The sequence below is a fragment of the Erythrolamprus reginae genome, chromosome 10 (genome assembly GCF_031021105.1).
Source record: "Erythrolamprus reginae isolate rEryReg1 chromosome 10, rEryReg1.hap1, whole genome shotgun sequence".
Taxonomy (NCBI): domain Eukaryota; kingdom Metazoa; phylum Chordata; class Lepidosauria; order Squamata; family Dipsadidae; genus Erythrolamprus; species Erythrolamprus reginae.
Window position 1 is genome coordinate 44,964,016 of NC_091959.1, and position 18,260 is coordinate 44,982,275.

Below are 18,260 nucleotides of genomic sequence, written 5' to 3' on the forward strand. Positions count from 1 at the left end.
TCACATTTCTAGAGATTCAGAACAATTATTCCCAAAATTATATCATTAGGCGTTAGACATTGCCACCACAGAATAAGTTTACATTTTTTTTCTTTCTTTTAATGGATGTATTTTTTCTTTCAATCAGATTGTCTAGCCATCTAAATAGAAACCTAGAAACCTAGAAGACTGACGGCAGAAAAAGACCTCATGGTCCATCTAGTCTGCCCTTATACTATTTTCTGTATTTTATCTTAGGATGGATATATGGTTATCCCAGACATGTTTAAATTCAGTTACTGTGGATTTACCAACCACGTCTGCTGGAAGTTTGTTCCAAGGATCTACTACTCTTTCAGTAAAATAATATTTTCTTTGTCATTGGATATTTATTTAATCTTGGAACTAATTTTATTCTTTGCTATTCATGTTTTTACTCTGACTATCTTTATCCCTTCGATGATGATGATGATGATGATGATAATAATAATAATAATAATAATAATAATAATAATAATAGTTGGAAAGGACCTTGGAGGTCTTCTAATCCAATCCCCTGCTTGGGCAGGAGACCCTACACCACTTCAAACAAATGGTTATCCAACATCTTCTTCAAAGCTTCCAGTGTTGGAGCACTCACAACTTCTGGAGGCAAGCTGTTCCACTGGTTAATTGTTCCAACTGTTAGGAAATTTCTCCTTAGTTCTAAGTTGCTTCTCTCCTTGATTAGTTTCCACCCATTGCTTCTTGTTCTACCCTCAGGTGCTTTGGGGAATAGCTTGACCCAGTGATGGGCTACCAAAATTTTTACTACCACGCTGTGGGCATAGCTTATGCATTTTGTTTCAACATCTTTCAGTGCAAATTGGGTGCTCTGGGGTGGAGCTCCACATTTTGCTACCGGAACTGCGTTCTTGACCGTTCCCGTAGGAGCCCACCCCTGGCTTGACCATCCTAAGATGGAACGTTGATGTGTGCTCGCCCCCGTGGCTCTGAGTGTTAGCGGAGTCCAGTGCAGTTATGCTACTGCACCAATGCAGATTTGCCTAACCACAAGGTAGCTCACGTAACAATCATGGTCACCGGCTTAAGCCACTGTGGAAAAAGAGGTTGTTAAATCAGGCATGGCTCCTTTATGGCAGTCTCACTTAAGAGGCGGGGGTTCCGGTTTCGTTGTGGTCATAAGTCGAGAACTAATGTGTTTTCCAGAAAATAAGACTCTTTTTTTGAAACCCTGAAATAAGTGCTTGTCCTTATTGCCATGCACTCAAAAGCCTGATTGGGCTTATTATCAAGGGGAGGTCTTATTTTGGGGGAAACAGGGTATCTATCTATCTATCTATCTATCTATCTATCTATCTATCTATCTATCTATCTATCTATCTATCTATCTACCTACCTACCTACCTACCTGTCCCCTATCTATCTATCAATCTATCTATCTATCATCTATCTATCTATCTATCTATCTATCTATCTATCTATCTATCTATCTATCCATCCCCTATCTATCTACCTACCTACCTACCCATCCATCCCATATCTATCTATCTATCTATCTACCTACCTACCCACCCACCTACCCATCCTCTATCTATCTATCTATCTATCTACCTACCCATCCATCCATCCCCTATCTATCTATCTATCTATCTATCCATCCATCCCCTATCTATCTATCTATCTATCTATCTATCCATCCATCCATCCATCCATCCATCCATCCATCCATCCATCCATCCATCCATACATCAATCATCACTGTTTAACGACCCTATCTATCTAGCCCTACCTACCTACCTACCTACCTACTACTACTACCTCTAGGTCACTTTTGTTTCCTGTTGCACTCTCTCTCTCTCTCTCTCTCTCTCATCTATCTATTGTGTTTCCCTGAAAAATAAGACCCAGTCTTTTTTGGGGGGGGGGGGGGGACCCTGAAATAAGCGCTTGGCCTTATTGCCATGCACTCAAAAAACCCGATTGGCCTTATTATCAAGGGAGGTCTTATTTTGGGGGAAACAAGATCGCTGTATTCATTTTTTAAAAAAATACACTGCCATAATGAAAAGTATTCTCACTATGGCAGCCTTCAAATTCTGCCAAAGAAGAGGGAAGGGGGTGATTTGTTTCATTTCATTCACCCACACATACACAAACACACGGGCTTCGCCTAAATGGATCACCCCCACCACCACCGTTGGAGAAAAAAACAAGTAGAGGAAGGATCAAACAGGGAAGTAGCATGGAGTCATTAGGTAAAGACAAGATCTGAATCCGCTTGAATGCCTTGGGACTTTATCTGGCTTTTCCTAGGCGAATTTGGGAAGGTTCCTGTAAAAGAGGCGCGGAGCTATGAAATCGCTAGTTGGAACTCTATACATGTGGGCCTGGCGGATGGGTGCCCGACATCATTCCACAGAAGTCCCATTGGATCGGGAGGATCGGGACTACGGAGACTGCGGGAGAATCCTCGTACTGACCTGAGCCCAGAACCCCTACGTACCTTCTCGGGACGAGCCGGGAGCAGCCATTTAGTCAAGAGAAGAAATCCAACGTGCAGGTCAGGATCGGGTAGGAAGTGACCGAAGTTATGGTGTTAGTTTAAGGGACGGTGACCGTTTCAGCCAGAGCGCAACCACTTGGGCAGGGGACACAAACTTCGGGAGATAAGGTAGCGTTGCAGGAAGGGACGGTGTTAGACATGCAAGGTTGAAGGACACAACGAGAGCAGGGTAGGGCAGAGGCTGGCAGGTGCTGTCTCTTAAAACGCGGCTCTTAGAAGCTTCCACTCCGTGTTAGCTTTCTTATTATTGTTTCCGACCCAACGGTCAAGGGCAATTCCCCTCTGTCGCCTACGTTCAGCGATGGGCTCCTACAGGTACGGCCAGGTACGCAGAACCGGTAGAAAGATTTTGATCAGGGAAGCAGAAAAAAATTGAATTTTTTTTCTTTTTCCCCCTTCTGGGCTCTGGGCATGTGTTTCCTTTCGCAGTACAGTGTTCCCTCGATTTCCGCGGGGGATGCGTTCCGAGACCGCCCGCGAAAGTCGAATTTCCGCGAAGTAGAGATGCGGAAGTAAATACACTATTTTTTGGCTATGAACAGTATCAGAAGCCTTCCCTTAACACTTTAAACCCCTAAAGTGCAATTTCCCATTCCCTTAGCAACCGTTTAGATCATTACTCACCATGTTTATTTATTAAAGTTTATTAAAAAAAAATATTTATTAAAGCCGGATGAAAGTTTGGCGATGACATATGACGTCATCGGGCGGGAAAAACCGTGGTATAGGGGGGAAAACCCGCAAAGTATTTTTTTTAATTAATATTTTTGAAAAACCGCGGTATAGACTTTTTGTGAAGTTCGAACCCGCGAAAATCGAAGGGAACACTGTAAATGCGGTGGAGTGTGTATAATTTTAGAAGAGCTGTGCGTGTGTGTGTACCTACATTTTATATAGTAGGGCAGGATACGGGGGGAAATAGGCTGGCTCTGTTAAAAAAGTGCTATTGCTAACATGTTGTAAGCCGCCCTGAGTTTAAGGAGAAGGGCGGCATATAAAACTCGAATAAATAAAACAAATAAATCCAATGAATGAATAGAAACATAGAAGACTGACGGCAGAAAAAGACCTCATGGTCCATCTAGTCTGCCCTTATACTATTTCCTGTGTTTTATCTTAGGATGGATATATGTTTATCCCAGGCATGTTTAAATTCAGTTACTGTGGATTTACCAACCACATCTGCTGGAAGTTTGTTCCAAGGATCTACTACTCTTTCAGTAAAATAATATTTCCTCACGTTGCTTTTGATCTTTCCCCCAACTAACTTCAGATTGTGTCCCCTTGTTCTTGTGTTCACTTTCCTATTAAAAACACTTCCTTCCTGAACCTTATTTAACTCTTTAACATATTTAAATGTTTCGATCATGTCCCCCCTTTTCCTTCTGTCCTCCAGACTCTACAGATTGAGTTCATGAAGTCTTTCCTGAAACGTTTTATGCTTAAGACCTTCCACCATTCTTGTATCCCTTGGACCCGTTCAATTTTGTCAATATCTTTTTGTAGGTGAGGTCACCAGAACTGAACACAGTACTCCAAATGTGGTCTCACCAGCGCTCTATATAAGGGGATCACAATCTCCCTCTTCCTGCTTGTTATACTGCTAGCTATGCAGCCAAGCATCCTACTTGCTTTTCCTACTGCCCGACCACACTGCTCACCCATTTTGAGACTGTCAGAAATCACAACCCCTAAATCCTTCTCTTCTGAAGTTTTTGCTAACACAGAACTGCCAATGCAATACTCAGATTGAGGATTCCTTTTCCCCAAGTGCATTATTTTACATTTGGAAACATTAAACTGCAGTTTCCATTGCTTTGACCATTTATCTAGTAAAGCTAAATCATTTACCATATTACAGACCCCCTCCAGGAATATCAACCCTATTGCACACTTTAGAGTCATCGGCAAATAGGCAAACCTTCCCTACCAGACCTTCCCCTATGTCACTCACAAACATATTAAAAAGAATAGGACCCAGAACAGACCCTTGTGGCACACTGCTTGTAACCTGAATGAATGAATGAATGAATGAATGAATGAATGAATGAATGAATGAATGAACAAACAAATAAATGAATAAAATGCCGCACCCAATTAACAGACGGCGCCTTCAAGCAAAGCGGGGTAAAACAGAGGTTGGGTGAGCCCGGAGGAGGAGGAGGAAGAGGGGGTGAGTGGGGGGTAGCACCAGCCAGACGTACCTTCTTCAGGGCAACAGGGGGAGTGGAATGAATGGGGCTCTCGTGGCCATGCACCGAAAGCAGCTCGGGACTGCCCTCCTCCATTACCTCCTGCATGCTGTTGACGCTGCTGCTTTGGCTGCCTGTGCTGATAGACATGCTGGGGATGGAATGGTTGCTGCCCAGACTGTCCATCTTCCTAGTCAGGTTTGTCCCATGCTCACTGTCCTACAAAATAAGGAGCGGGCAGGTTTAATTTTAACGGAAGCGCCACCAACCAGGAAAAGGAGGTGTGGGGGAAGACCAGAACAGTCGCTGGTTCTTAGAGGAGGCGCCAAAATAGGTTCTCAACCTACTTCTAGGTCCTTCCTTCCTTTGGTGGGCTCCTTGGGGGCTCACTGAGCTCGGTGGGTTTCTTACGGACGTTTGGTGACCCAACTAGGTAATTTAATCAGGACTAGAAGGAGGAGGAGGGGAATTGTGGGTTCTTTGGGGTCTCTCTGAGCTCAATGGTTTTCTTACAGATGTTTGGTGACCCAACTAGGTAATACAATCAGGACTAGAAGGGGGGGGGGAATTGTGGGTTCTTTGGGGTCTCTCTGAGCTTGGTGGGTTTCTTACAGATGTTTGGTGACCCAACTGTGTAATATAATCAGGACCAGAAGGAGGAATGGGACTGTGGGCTCCTTGGGGATCTCTCTGAGCTCGGTCTTTTAGGCACCAGGTACAGAAGGGGAGAATCGCTTGGCGGAAACTCCTTATTTCCCTTCTATTTTTTAATCGGCACTATTGGAAATAGTCGCTCTATCCCAGAGAGCAAGAGATGGTTAAAATTAAAATAATTATTTTTAAAAAGTTAGTTGCTATCTGCCTGGGGTCATTCCAGCAGCTATACTGGCAAGAAGCGGGTGAAGGGTTTTGACATGCGTTCAAGTACAGGTAGTCCTCGATTTACAGACCCAACAGGGCGTGGGGGTTGGAATTTCCATCGCTAAGCAAAGCGAGGCGTCGTGTTAAGCGAACAGCGCCCAATTTCGCCACCTTTTCCTGCCACGGGGGCTCATGAACCCCATCGGTTGTTAAGTGGATCAATGTGGTCGTTAAGCAAAACCGGCTGCCAACATTCACTGGGCTTGTCCAAAAGATGATCGCGGGACCCTCTAGGCCAGAGGTAGGCAAAGTTGGCTCTTCTATGACATGTGGACTTCAACTCCCAGAATTCCTGAGCAAGCATGATTGGCTCAGGAATTCTGGGAGTTGAAGTCCACAAATCATGGGACCAGAATACCTGCGAGACGGCCTTCTCCCGCAGGAATCCCAGTGACCCGTCAGGTCCCACAGAGTCGGCCTTCTTCAGGTCCCGTCAACTAGACAATGTCGTTTGGCGGGACCTAGGGGAAGAGTCTTCTCTATGAGGGCCCCGGCCCACTGGAATCAGCTACCCCTGGAGATTCGTACTGCCCCTACCCTCCTCGCCTTCCGTAAGAGTCTTAAGACTCATCTATATCGCCAGGCTTGGGGTGATTTGATTCTCGCCCCTCTGGCCAATGATTGTGTTGAACGAATGTTGAGGGAATGATTGTTTTTTTAATGTTTTTTTAGGTTTAGTTTTTAATTAATTAATTGGATCCAAGCTACTGTATACTGTTTATTATATGTTGTGAGCTGCCCCGAGTTCTCGGAGAGGGGCAGCTTAGAAATCCAATCAATCAATCAATAATTTTGGGTTTAGTTTTTAATTAATTAATTGGATCCAAGCTATCGTATACTGTTTATTATATGTTGTGAGCTGCCCCGAGTTCTCGGAGAGGGGCAGCATAGAAATCCAATCAATCAATCAATTAATAATTTTGGGTTTAGTTTTTAATTAATTAATTGGATCCAAGCTATCATATACTGTTTATTATATGTTGTGAGCTGCCCCGAGTTCTCAGAGAGGGGCAGCATAGAAATCCAATCAATCAATCAATCAATCAATAATTTTGGGTTTAGTTTTTAATTAATTAATTGGATCCAAGCTATCGTATACTGTTTATTATATGTTGTGAGCTGCCCCGAGTTCTCAGAGAGGGGCAGCATAGAAATCCAATCAATCAATCAATAATTTTGGGTCTAGTTTTTAATTAATTAATTGGATCCAAGCTATCGTATACTGTTTATTATATGTTGTGAGCTGCCCCGAGTTCCCGGAGAGGGGCAGCGTAGAAATCAAATGAATGAATGAATGAATGAATGAATGAATAAATAATCAATCAATCAATCAATCAAACAAACAAACAAACAAACAAACAAACAAACAAACCAAAAAAAAATCCTATTTCCCCCAAAATAAGTCACCCCCATAAGTGAGACATAGGAGAAGTTTCGTAGAATTGCCTAATATAAAGCATCCCCGGAAAGTTAGACGTAGGAGATGTTTTGTTTCGCAGCATTCCCGAAAAGAACATATATAACACTGCTGTCCCTAAATTGCATCCCAAAACACTGCGTCAATCAGATTTAAAACACATCCAACACGCATCGGCGTGTTTGGAGGCATTTTTGCTGCAGCAGGATACAGGATACAATTTGTCGGGGGGGAAAAATAAGACATCCCCTGAAAATAAGACGGAGCAGGTCTTTGGGAGCAAAAATGAATATAAGACGCTGTCTTATTTTCGGGGAAACACCGTAGAAGAGCCAACTTTGCCTGCCTCTACTCTAGGCTAAATACACATCCACATGACACCCCTGGCATTGTTGCCATGGGATTGTAAGCGCGCGGACTGGCTGCGAGTCACTTTCTTCAGGCCGCTGTAAACTTGAATGGCCGATAAACGGACGGTCGTACATCGAGGACTACCTGCCCTCAGGTGTGTATGCTGCATGCAATGATTATTTGGCGGGATGAAGGACCACTTGGTGAAGAAGACCGCTCCGGAAGGAATGGTGAGGGTCAATTCACACCCAAATCACAACCGAATGAGGTTTCTCCAAACTCTGTCTCTACCCTTGGCTAGTTGGTGGCCACGATTGGTGGTTAAAACGTCTGGGAGGAAAGATCTTGGTCAAGGGGCTTTCGGTATGGCCCTTGCGGCTCTTTTTTTAAAACCAAGATTCGGGAGTTATCTAAAAACAGGAGCATTTCACCTCTGCCAAGATGTCGTTTCTAGTCTAAAGCGCCATGGTGACGCAGTGGTGAGAATGCAGTATTGCGGGCTTTTTCTGCCGAATGCCAGCCAGTTCGATCCTGACCGGATTAAGATTGACTCAGTTTTCCATCCTTCCGAGGTCGGTTAAAAAAAATGTGAGAGCGTTGAGGGACAAGAGGCTGAGTCTGTAAACCGCTTAGAGGGGCTGTATATTGATCAGTTGTCCTCATCCTTTTTTAAAATTTCTAAACACCGCGTTAACTCACTAGCCCTGTATTGTATGGGGGGAAAAATAGCGTAAATGAAGAAGAAGGTCCCAAGAGGAAAGACATTCTCCAGTTGTCCTCCATATGGAGTGTTCTCCCCTGCTTGAGGGGCCATGGACTAGTCTTCTCCCCACTTCAAGCTGGAATGAACTTATCTTTTCTATTATGCACACAGATTATCTCAGGGACCGCCTTCTGCCGCACGAATCCCAGCGACCAGTTAGGTCCCACAGAGTGGGCCTTCTCCGGGTCCCGTCAACTAAACTCCCCCCAGAGATTAGAATAGCCCCCACCCTCCTTGCCTTTCGTAAGCTCCTTAAAACCCACCTCTGCCGTCAGGCAGGGGGGAACTAAGATAATCTTTCCCCCTAGGCTTCTACAATTTATGCATGGTATCTCTGTATGTATGATTGGTTTTATAACAAGGGTTTTTAGCTGTTTTAGTATTGGATTTTTACATTCTGTTTTTATCACTGTTGTTAGCCGCCCCAAGTCCACGGAGAGGGGTGGCATAAAAATCCAATAAATAAATAAATAATAAATATGCACCAAGCAAATTCCTTGTGCGTCTAATCACACTTGGCAATAAAATTCTATTGTTTGTTCTATTCTATTTTATCCTATCCTATCCTGATTTGATTGCTTATTTGTACCCTACGGTTATCATTAAGTGTTGTACCTCATGATTCTTGACCAATGTATCTTTCTTTTCTGCACCAAAGACAAATTCATTGCTTGTCCAATCACACTTGCCCAAGAAATAATTCTATTCTGTTCTGTTTTATTCTGTCCTGTCCTGTCTTGAACTACCCTGTCCTATCCTACCCTATGATTTGATTGCTTATTTGTACCCTATGATTATCACTAAGTGTTCTACTTTATGATTCGTGACAAAAATATATATTTATTCTATTCTATTCTATTCTACTCTATTCTATTCCTCTTCTATTCTATTCTATTCCTCTTCTCTTCCTCTTCTATTCTATTCCTCTTCTATTCTATTCCTCTTCTCTAATCTACTCTACTCTAGAGTAGAGTACAGTAGAGCACAGTAGAATAGAATAGAATAGGAGTAGAATAGAAGATGAGATGGAGTCACTTCTACTCTACTCTATTCTACTGTACTCTGCTCTGCTCTACTCTACTCCCTATTCTATTCTATTATTCTATTCTATTCTATTGTATTCTATTGCATTCTATTGTATTCTACTGTATTGTACAGTAGAATAGAATAGAATAGAATAGAATAGAAGATGAGATGGACCAATGGTCACTTCCACTCTACTCTACTCTACTCTACTCTAGAGTACAGTAGAGCACAGTAGAATAGAATAGGAGTAGAATAGAAAATGAGATGGAGTCACTTTTACTCTACTCTATTCTACTCTACTCTACCCCCTATTCTATTCTATTATTCTATTCTATTGCATTCTATTGTATTCTACTGTATTCTACTGTATTGTACAGTAGAATAGAATAGAATAGATCAGAACAGAACAGAATAGAATTCCAGAGTAGAATAGAGTAGAAGTGACTATTGGTCCATCTCATCTTAATTCAGCCACCGGGGAGAAGATGTTGTTTCTGGTTGTGCTGGACTTTCTACCATCTCTGTTGGACATGGTCATTAAGGAAAATATCTTGTCTCCGGGTACAAAATGGCAACTACCAGACCCAGTTTTGGGATCTAAGCAGGGCCTGGTTTCCACAGCCGGGAGAGCCCAAACTGGGGGCAACCTTGATTTGCTTAGATGTTCTGTTGCCACCTGTCTCCAAAGCCTCAACGGCCAGAGGTCAGAGGTGGCACAGCCTCGTTCCCAACCACATTCCTGGGAACCCATGAAAAGGGGCTTGGCAGGGCCCCTGTGGAGCAGGAGACACGCTGTTATGACGGTCACCGTGGTTATGGCTATCGTTATAATTTATCGGCGGTATAGATAAAGGCGATACCTCCTCCTCTTCCTGAGACTCGTTCAGTGGGCCATTGTAGACCTCCTGGAAAAGGATCTTGTTCATTTTCCGAGACTGAAGGTTGTCCAACTCTCGGACCGCATCCTTGGTTCTTTGAATCAAGTCTATCAGGACCCGGGGCGGACGCTCGCATCGTACGAATTCGTGCTGGGTTTCAGAAGGAGGACAGAAGAAGCGTTCTGGGTGAGAAGAGAAAAAAAAAAAGACGCAAAGAACGAGACCCCCCAACCCACCCAATCTCCCACTCAACGGAAGCATGTTATGGCAGGGAATATACTGCTCAAAAAAATAAATAAATATCTTTCTATCTTGCAAGGCCCACACAATTCTATTTATTTGCCTTTTTTTCCTTTCTCCAAATATCCTTCATCTGAATTCTACTCTCCACATCGCCAGTAGAATAGAATAGCATATACACCACTCAAAAAAATAAAGGGAACACTTAAACAACACAATATAACTCCAAGTAAATCAAACATCTGTGAAATTTATTAGGAAAGTGATCACAAGAACAAGGGGGCACAATCTGAGGTTAGTTGGGGGAAAGATCAGAAGCAACGTGAGAAAATATTTGACTGAAAGAGCAGTAGATGCTTGGAACAAACTTCCAGCAGACGTGGTTGGTCAATCCACAGTCACTGAATTTAAACATGCCTGGGATAAACATAGATCCATCCTAAGATAAAATACAGGAAAACCTCATGGTCCATCTAATTCCTGTATTTTATCTTAGGATGGATCTATGTTTATCCCAGGCATGTTTAAATTCAGTGACGGTGGATTGACCAACCATATCTGCTGGAAGTTTGTTCCAAGCATCTACTGCTCTTTCAGTCAAATATTTTCTCACGTTGCTTCTAATCTTTCCCCCAACTAACCTCAGATTGTGCCCCCTTGTTCTTGGGTTCACTTTCCTAATAAAAACACTTCCCTCCTGAACCCTTATTTAACCCTTTAACATATTTAAATGTTTCAGTCATGTCCCCCCCCTTTCCCTTCTGTCCTCCATACAGTTTGAGTTCATGAAGTCTTTCCTGATAGGTTTGATGTTTAAGACCCTTCCACCGTTTTTGTAGCCCGTCTTTGGACCCCTTCAATTTGATCCATATCTTTTTGTAGGTAAACTGTCCACTTAGGAAGCATCACTGATTGACAATCAATTTCACAGGCGGTTGTCCACATTCAACTTGGTACAGAACAAAGTATTCAAGGAGAATATTTCATTCATTCAGATCTATGTTCTTTGAGGGTTCCCTTTATTTTTTTGAGCAGTGTATTATTTGAAAATGACCCATTTTCAATTGGGGAAAAAACAGGCTTATTTTAATGGGGGTGGGCACCCTATGTTAAACATCGAAACATAGAAGACTGACGGCAGAAAAAGACCTCATGGTCCATCTAGCCTGCCCTTATACTATTTCCTGTATTTTATCTTAGGATTGATCTGTTTATCCCAGGCATGTTTAAATTCAGTTACTGTGGATTTACCAACCACGATTTTCACGGGGGATGCGTTCCGAGCCCGCCCGTGAAAGTAGAATTTCCGCGAAGTAGAGATGCGGAAGTAAATACACTATTTTTGGCTATGAACAGTATCCCAAGCCTTCCCTTAACACTTTAAACCCCTAAATTAAAATTTCCCACTCCCTTAGCAACCATTTAGATTATTACTCACCATGTTTATTTATTAAAGTTTATTTTAAAAAATGTTTTTTAAAGGCAGACAAAAGTTTGGCAATGACATATGATGTCATCGGGCGGGAAAAACCGTGGTACAGGGGAAAAATCCGCGAAGTATTTTTTAATTAATATTTTTGAAAAACCGTGATATAGATGTTCCGCGAAGTTCGAACCCGCGAAAATCGAGGGAACACTGTACTACTCTTTCAGTAAAATAATATTTTCTCATGTTGCTTTTGATCTTTCCCCCAACTAAACTCAGATTGTGGCCCCTTGTTCTTGTATTCACTTTCCTATTAAAAACACTTCCCTCCTGAACCTTATTTAACCCTTTCACATATTTAAATGTCCCCCCTTTTCCTTCTGTCCTCCAGACTATACAGATTGAGTTCATTAAGTCTTTCCTGAAAGGGCAGTCACAGGCAATCCTTGAGTTATGACCCTGGTTGAGTACAAAATTTCTGTCGCTAAGCGAGACGCTTCTTAAGTGAGTTTTGTCCCCCATTTAATGACATTTAATGACATTTCTTGCCGATCGTTAAATTAATCACCGCAATTGTTATGTTGGTCACACAGTTGTTGAGTAAACCCAACGGCTCCCCCGTTGACCTTGCTCCTCAGACGGTCACCAAAGGAGATCATGGGAAAGTCCCCCAGGACACTCCGACCGATGCCACGTGTCCCTAAAGCTGTGGTTCTCAACCTGAGGGTCGGGACCCTTTTGGGGGTCGGACGACCGTTTCACAGGGGTCGCCTAAGAACCTTGAAAAAGGCAAATTCCCCATGGTGTTAGGAACTATGTCGCTTGGCGGGACCCAGGGGAAGAGCCTTCTCTGTGGCGGCCCCGGCCCTCTGGAACCAGCTCCCCCCGGAGATTAGAACTGCCCCCACCCTCCTTGCCTTTTGTAAGCTGCTTAAAACCCACCACTGCCACCAGGCATAGGGGAACTGAGATACACTTTCCCCGTAGGCCTTGAAAATTTTATGCATGTTATGTCTGTATGTAGGATTGGTTTTTATATAATGGGTTTTAACTGTTTTTAGTATTGGATTATACTGTTTTGTTACTGTTGTTAGCCGCCCTGAGTCTGCAGAGAGGGGTGGCATACAAATCCAATATGAATGAATGAATCAATGAATGAATGAATAAATAAATAAAGCCTCTATTCTGGCGCCTCGGAACCTATTTTTACAATCCGACCAAATCAGGCGTTTACAGTGGGCGTGTCCTTTTGACCTTCCTGCCAATCAGCTTCAAGCTCCGTGGGGAGAATTGGCGCTCGACTTATGGCTGGGGGCCACCACAACACGAGGGACTGCATTAAGGGGTCGCGGGGTTAGCAAAGGTCGAGAACCACCGCGGGCCTAAAGGAAAACGGGAAAAAGGGGAAGTCGGCTGTCTCGCCACGACGCGTTATTATTTCCCAAAGCAGAAAGGTGAAACGTTACCCTCAAAAGTTCCGACGAGGACGGACGCTCCTGCGGTAATTTCTGCAAGCAGTAATCAACGAATCTTCTGAAAGAATCTGTCCTGAATAGGGGAACAGAAAGGACGTCAGAACACATTCAGGCAGGCAGAAGGGATAGAAATTCAACGTGTGGCAGCTAAGAATGGCTGGTGCGGTTGATGCCGTTATCCATTTTGGTAATGAAATGTCTGAAAGAAAACTCTTCCTCCTCGTCTTCCTCCTTCAACCCAGGTTCGCCTGGTGCACCAGTTGCGGCCCTATTTGGACCGGGAGTCACTGCTCACAGTCACTCACGCCCTCATCACCTCGAGGTTCGATTACTGTAACGCTCTCTACATGGGGCTACCTTTGAAGAGTGTTCGGAAACTTCAGATCGTGCAGAACGCGGCCGCGAGAGCAATCATGGGCTTCCCCAAACATGCCCATGTTACACCAACACTCCGCAGTCTGCATTGGTTGCTGATCAGTTTCCGGTCACAATTCAAAGTGTTGGTTATGACCTATAAAGCCCTTCATGGCATCGGACCAGATTATCTCCGGGACCGCCTTCTGCCTTTGAAAAGTGTTCGGAAACTTCAGATCGTGCAGAACGCGGCCGCGAGAGCCATCGTGGGGGTTCCTAGATTCGCCCACGCTTCTGCAACACTCCGTGGCCTGCATTGGCTGCCGGTCACAATTCAAAGTGTTGGTAATGACCTTTAAAGCCCTACATGGCATTGGGCCAGAATACATCCGGAACCGCCTTCTACTGCACGAATCCCAGCGGCCGATAAGGTCCCACAGAGTTGGCCTTCTCCGGGTCCCGTCGACCAAACAATGTCGTTTGGCGGGCCCCAGGGGAAGAGCCTTCTCTGTGGTGGCCCCGGCCCTCTGGAATCAACTCCCCCCAGAGATTAGAACGGCCCCCACCCTCCTTGTCTTTTGCAAACTACTCAAGACCCACCTTTGTCGCCAGGCATGGGGGAGTTAACATATTCCTCCCCCTAGGCCATTACAAGTTATGTATGGTATGTTTGTGTGTATGTTTGGTTTTTATAATAAGGGTTTTTAGTTGTTTTATTAAATTGGATTGTTACATGTTGTTTTTTGTCATTGTTGTTAGCCGCCCCCGAGTCTGTGGAGAGGGGCGGCATACAAATCCAATAAATAATAATATATAAATAATAATAATAACCCCACTCCCTACTGGCACTGATGATGCTCCCGTGCTGGGTCATGAAACGTCTGTCAGAAAACCAACAAGCTCCTCCTCAAACTCATAGAAACATAAAAGAAACATAGAAGACATTACTGCAAATCCTTAACACGGGCGCAACTCTTTCAGAAAACAAAGCTGGTTACCCCCTTCCCCCTTTTCAACTCTTACCAGTCATTGGATTGTAGCGTGGGGGAATCGTTCTGGGCGATGTGATATAAGGCACTCATTGCATTCATATTGAAGAGGGGAGGTTTTCGCTCCGCTGTAAGGAAAAATGGAGAGGAAGGGGGGGGGGGGGGAAGAAACAACAGAGAGGTTATTATTATTATTGTTGTAGTTGTTGTTGTTGTTGTTGTTATTATTATTATTATTATTATTATTATTATTATTATTATTATTATTATTATTATAAACATAGACATAGAAACATAGAAGACTGACGGCAGAAAAAGACCTCATGGTCCATCTAGTCTGCCCTTATACTATTTCCTGTATTTTATCTTAGCATGGATCTATGTTTATCCCAGGCATGTTTAAATTCAGTTCCTGTGGATTGACCAACCACGTCTGCTGGAAGTTTGTTCCAGGGATCTACTACTCTTTCAGTCAAATAATATTTTCTCATGTTGCTTCCGATCTTTCCCCCAACTAACTTCAGATCGTGTCCCCTTGTTCTTGCGTTACCTTACAATGGATATATGTTTATCCCAGGCATGTTTCAATTCAGTTACTGTGGATTTACCAACCACGTCTGCTGGAAGTTTGTTCCAAGGATCTACTACTCTTTCAGTAAAATAATATTTTCTCATGTTGCTTTTGATCTTTCCCCCAACTAACCTCAGATTGTGTCCCCTTGTTCTTGTGTTCACTTTCCTATTAAAAACACTTCCCTCCTGAACCTTATTTAACCCTTTAACATATTGAAATGTTTCGATGATGTCCCCCCTCCAGACTATACAGATTGAGTTCATTAAGTCTTTTCTTTGACTATGTCACAAAGGTGTTGGATCAAGGTGGTGCCGTGGATATTGCCTATTTGGACTTCAGCAAAGCCTTTGATACGGTTCCACATAAAGAGTTGATAGATAAATCCACAGTAACTGAATTTAAACATGCCTGGGATAAACATATATCCATCCTAAGATAAAATACAAAAAATAGTATAAGGGCAGACTAGATGGACCATGAGGTCTTTTTCTGCCGTCAGACTTCTATGTTTCTATGTTTCTAGATAAATTAGTGGAGATTGGACTTAATCCCTGGATAGTTCAGTGGATTTCAAGCTGGCTGAAGCGTAGATATCAGAGAGTTATTGTTAATGGCGAGTATTATGAGCAGAGACAGGTTACGAGCGGTGTGCCACAAGGGTCTGTTCTGGGTCCTATTCTTTTTAATATGTTTGTGAGTGACATAGGGGAAGGTTTGGTAGGGAAGGTTTGCCTATTTGCCGATGATTCTAAAGTGTGCAATAGGGTTGATATTCCTGGAGGCATCTGTAATATGGTAAATGATTTAGCTTTACTAGATAAATGGTCAAAGCAATGGAAACTGCAGTTTTATGTTTCCAAATGTAAAATAATGCACTTGGGGAAAAGGAATCCTCAATCTATTGCATTGGCAGTTCTGTGTTAGCAAAAATTTCAGAAGAAAAGGATTATTATTATTGTTGTTGTTGTTGTTTGTTGCTGTTTTGTTGTTGTTGTTGTTATTTTAATTATTTTAATATATATATTGATTGATTTTTAAAATATTTACGTTTTTGTACTTACAGGTTGGTCAACATCCATATATTTACATTCATATCGATATTTTCTATATTTATACATTTGTACATATAATTCTTTGTAATGTTCCATCTCTTACCGTGAGTTTGCATTTGTTTTTTGTGTCCATTTGTACCACTTTATCCAGATTATTATTAGTAGTACATGGTATAGAACCTACTTTGGGGTTACCATACAGTAAACTAACAACGTTGGTCTATGAAAGTAAAGACTGTATCTTTAAGAACTTTTGCTGGTTCGCCATAAGAGGGCGCCAGCATCGTTCCATTTTGGGGGGGGGGGAGTTACTTTGAAATATCTTTGCTTGTGAGCTGTATTATTCTTGCCGTGTGCGGTTTGCAATCTATTAGTATTTTATTGTTGTATATTTGTAAATAATAATATTGTTAATACTAAGCCGGAGTCTTTATCTAGCTAGCCCACACTGGCTGCACCACTGCAACAACTCTGCTGATTGTAAGTCTAAGGTTTTGCACCGAGACATACTAACAATTATTATTATTATTATTATGTCAATACAACATAGCAAATGAGATCCCTATGCTGGATTTCGTATTTCATCACTAGTCGGGGGCTTCCCAAGCACCTAGGACTGCGTGATGTAGCGGCGAATTATGTTTGCCGATCCCAGTAAAGTGGCCTTTTGCAATTGACAGATGGAGATTTTGTCAATTCCGATGGTTTTCAAATGTCCACTGAGATCCTTTGGCACTGCGCCCAGCGTGCCAAGTACCACTGGGACCACTTTCACTGGCTTATGCCAGTTGTTGCATTATTATTATTATTATTGTTGTTGCTGTTGTTGTTTGTTTGTTGTTGTTATTCTTCTTCTTCTTCTTCTTCTTCTTATTATTATTATTATTATTATTATTATTTATTAGATTTGTATGCCGCCCCTTTCCGTAGACTCGGGGCGGCTCACAACACAATAAAACAGTTCATGACAAATCTAATAATTTACAATTTAAAATATTTTAAAAACCCATTATTTAAGAAAACATACATACAAGCATACCATACATAAATTGAATTGGATAAGTCCGGGGGAGATGTCTCAGTTCCCCCATGCCTGACGACAAAGGTGGGTTTTAAGGAGTTTACGAAAGGCAAGGAGGGTAGGGGCAGTTCTAATCTCTGGGGGGAGCTGGTTCCAGAGAGTCGGGGCCGCCACAGAGAAGGCTCTTCCCCTGGGGCCCGCCAACCGACATTGTTTAGTTGACGGGACCCAGAGAAGGCCCACTCTGTGGGACCTAATCGGTCGCTGGGATTGTTGTTGTTGTTCTTCTTCTTCGTATTATTATTATTATTATTATTATTATTATATCCAACGGTTGTCAACGCCGGTCGACTTACCTAACTCGATGCAGGTAATTCCAAGCGACCAAACGTCGACCTTCCCGTCGTACTGTCCATCGTCCATAGCCAGGATCACTTCCGGAGCCATCCTACCGTAGATGAATTCCAAGAGTGAAGATTACGGGATGGCATTAAAGAGAAGAAGAAAAAAAGACAGGAAAAAGAAAGAAAGAAAGAAAGAAAAAAGAGGCCCAGCACTCCAACAGATGCATTATCCCCTGCCCTCTTCAAAATCCCCCTGACCAAATAAATAAAAGAAAAAAAAGAAATAAAGTCAGCATGGAACAGAATTAAGCCATGCTGGGGAGGATTTAAAAAATAAAAATAAAATCATAACAATAACCACCGTCGTTTGTCGTCGTACTCGTCTCCTTAAGCCAAGAATTCCTTTTTGAAGGGGGGAAGAGGTTGGAAGGGGGAGGATTATGGATGTATGGAGAATGCAAAATCAAAAAGGGGGTTTGTTTATTTTTTATTTTATTTATTTTTTTGCATGATCCATCTCAGGGCAACATGCTGGCAAACGAGCAGGCTGGCACCGAGCCCCTTGGCAACTGTACCTGGATCCAGCCAAGCAGGGGCTGAAAAGGCTGCTAAGGCACCACACATCCCACTAGATAGGGTGAGATTTTCCCACTGACACACCAACACTGTTTTCTCGGAGAGGTTCAGCCGGG

General features: G+C 42.8%; 1 protein-coding gene across 1 annotated transcript in view; it reads right to left on the reverse strand.

The window, feature by feature from the left end:
- TAOK3 (TAO kinase 3) overlaps window positions 1–18,260 on the reverse strand; it is a 78,318-nt gene that overhangs the window by 16,628 nt on the left and 43,430 nt on the right. The window contains exons 10-14 of the mRNA XM_070762007.1: window positions 17,581–17,672; window positions 14,612–14,705; window positions 13,226–13,307; window positions 10,076–10,243; window positions 4,750–4,956 (exon numbers count right to left, since the gene is read on the reverse strand). Of these exons, the coding sequence (XP_070618108.1) occupies window positions 4,750–4,956; window positions 10,076–10,243; window positions 13,226–13,307; window positions 14,612–14,705; window positions 17,581–17,672 (643 nt within the window). The remainder of the gene's footprint in view (window positions 1–4,749; window positions 4,957–10,075; window positions 10,244–13,225; window positions 13,308–14,611; window positions 14,706–17,580; window positions 17,673–18,260) is intronic.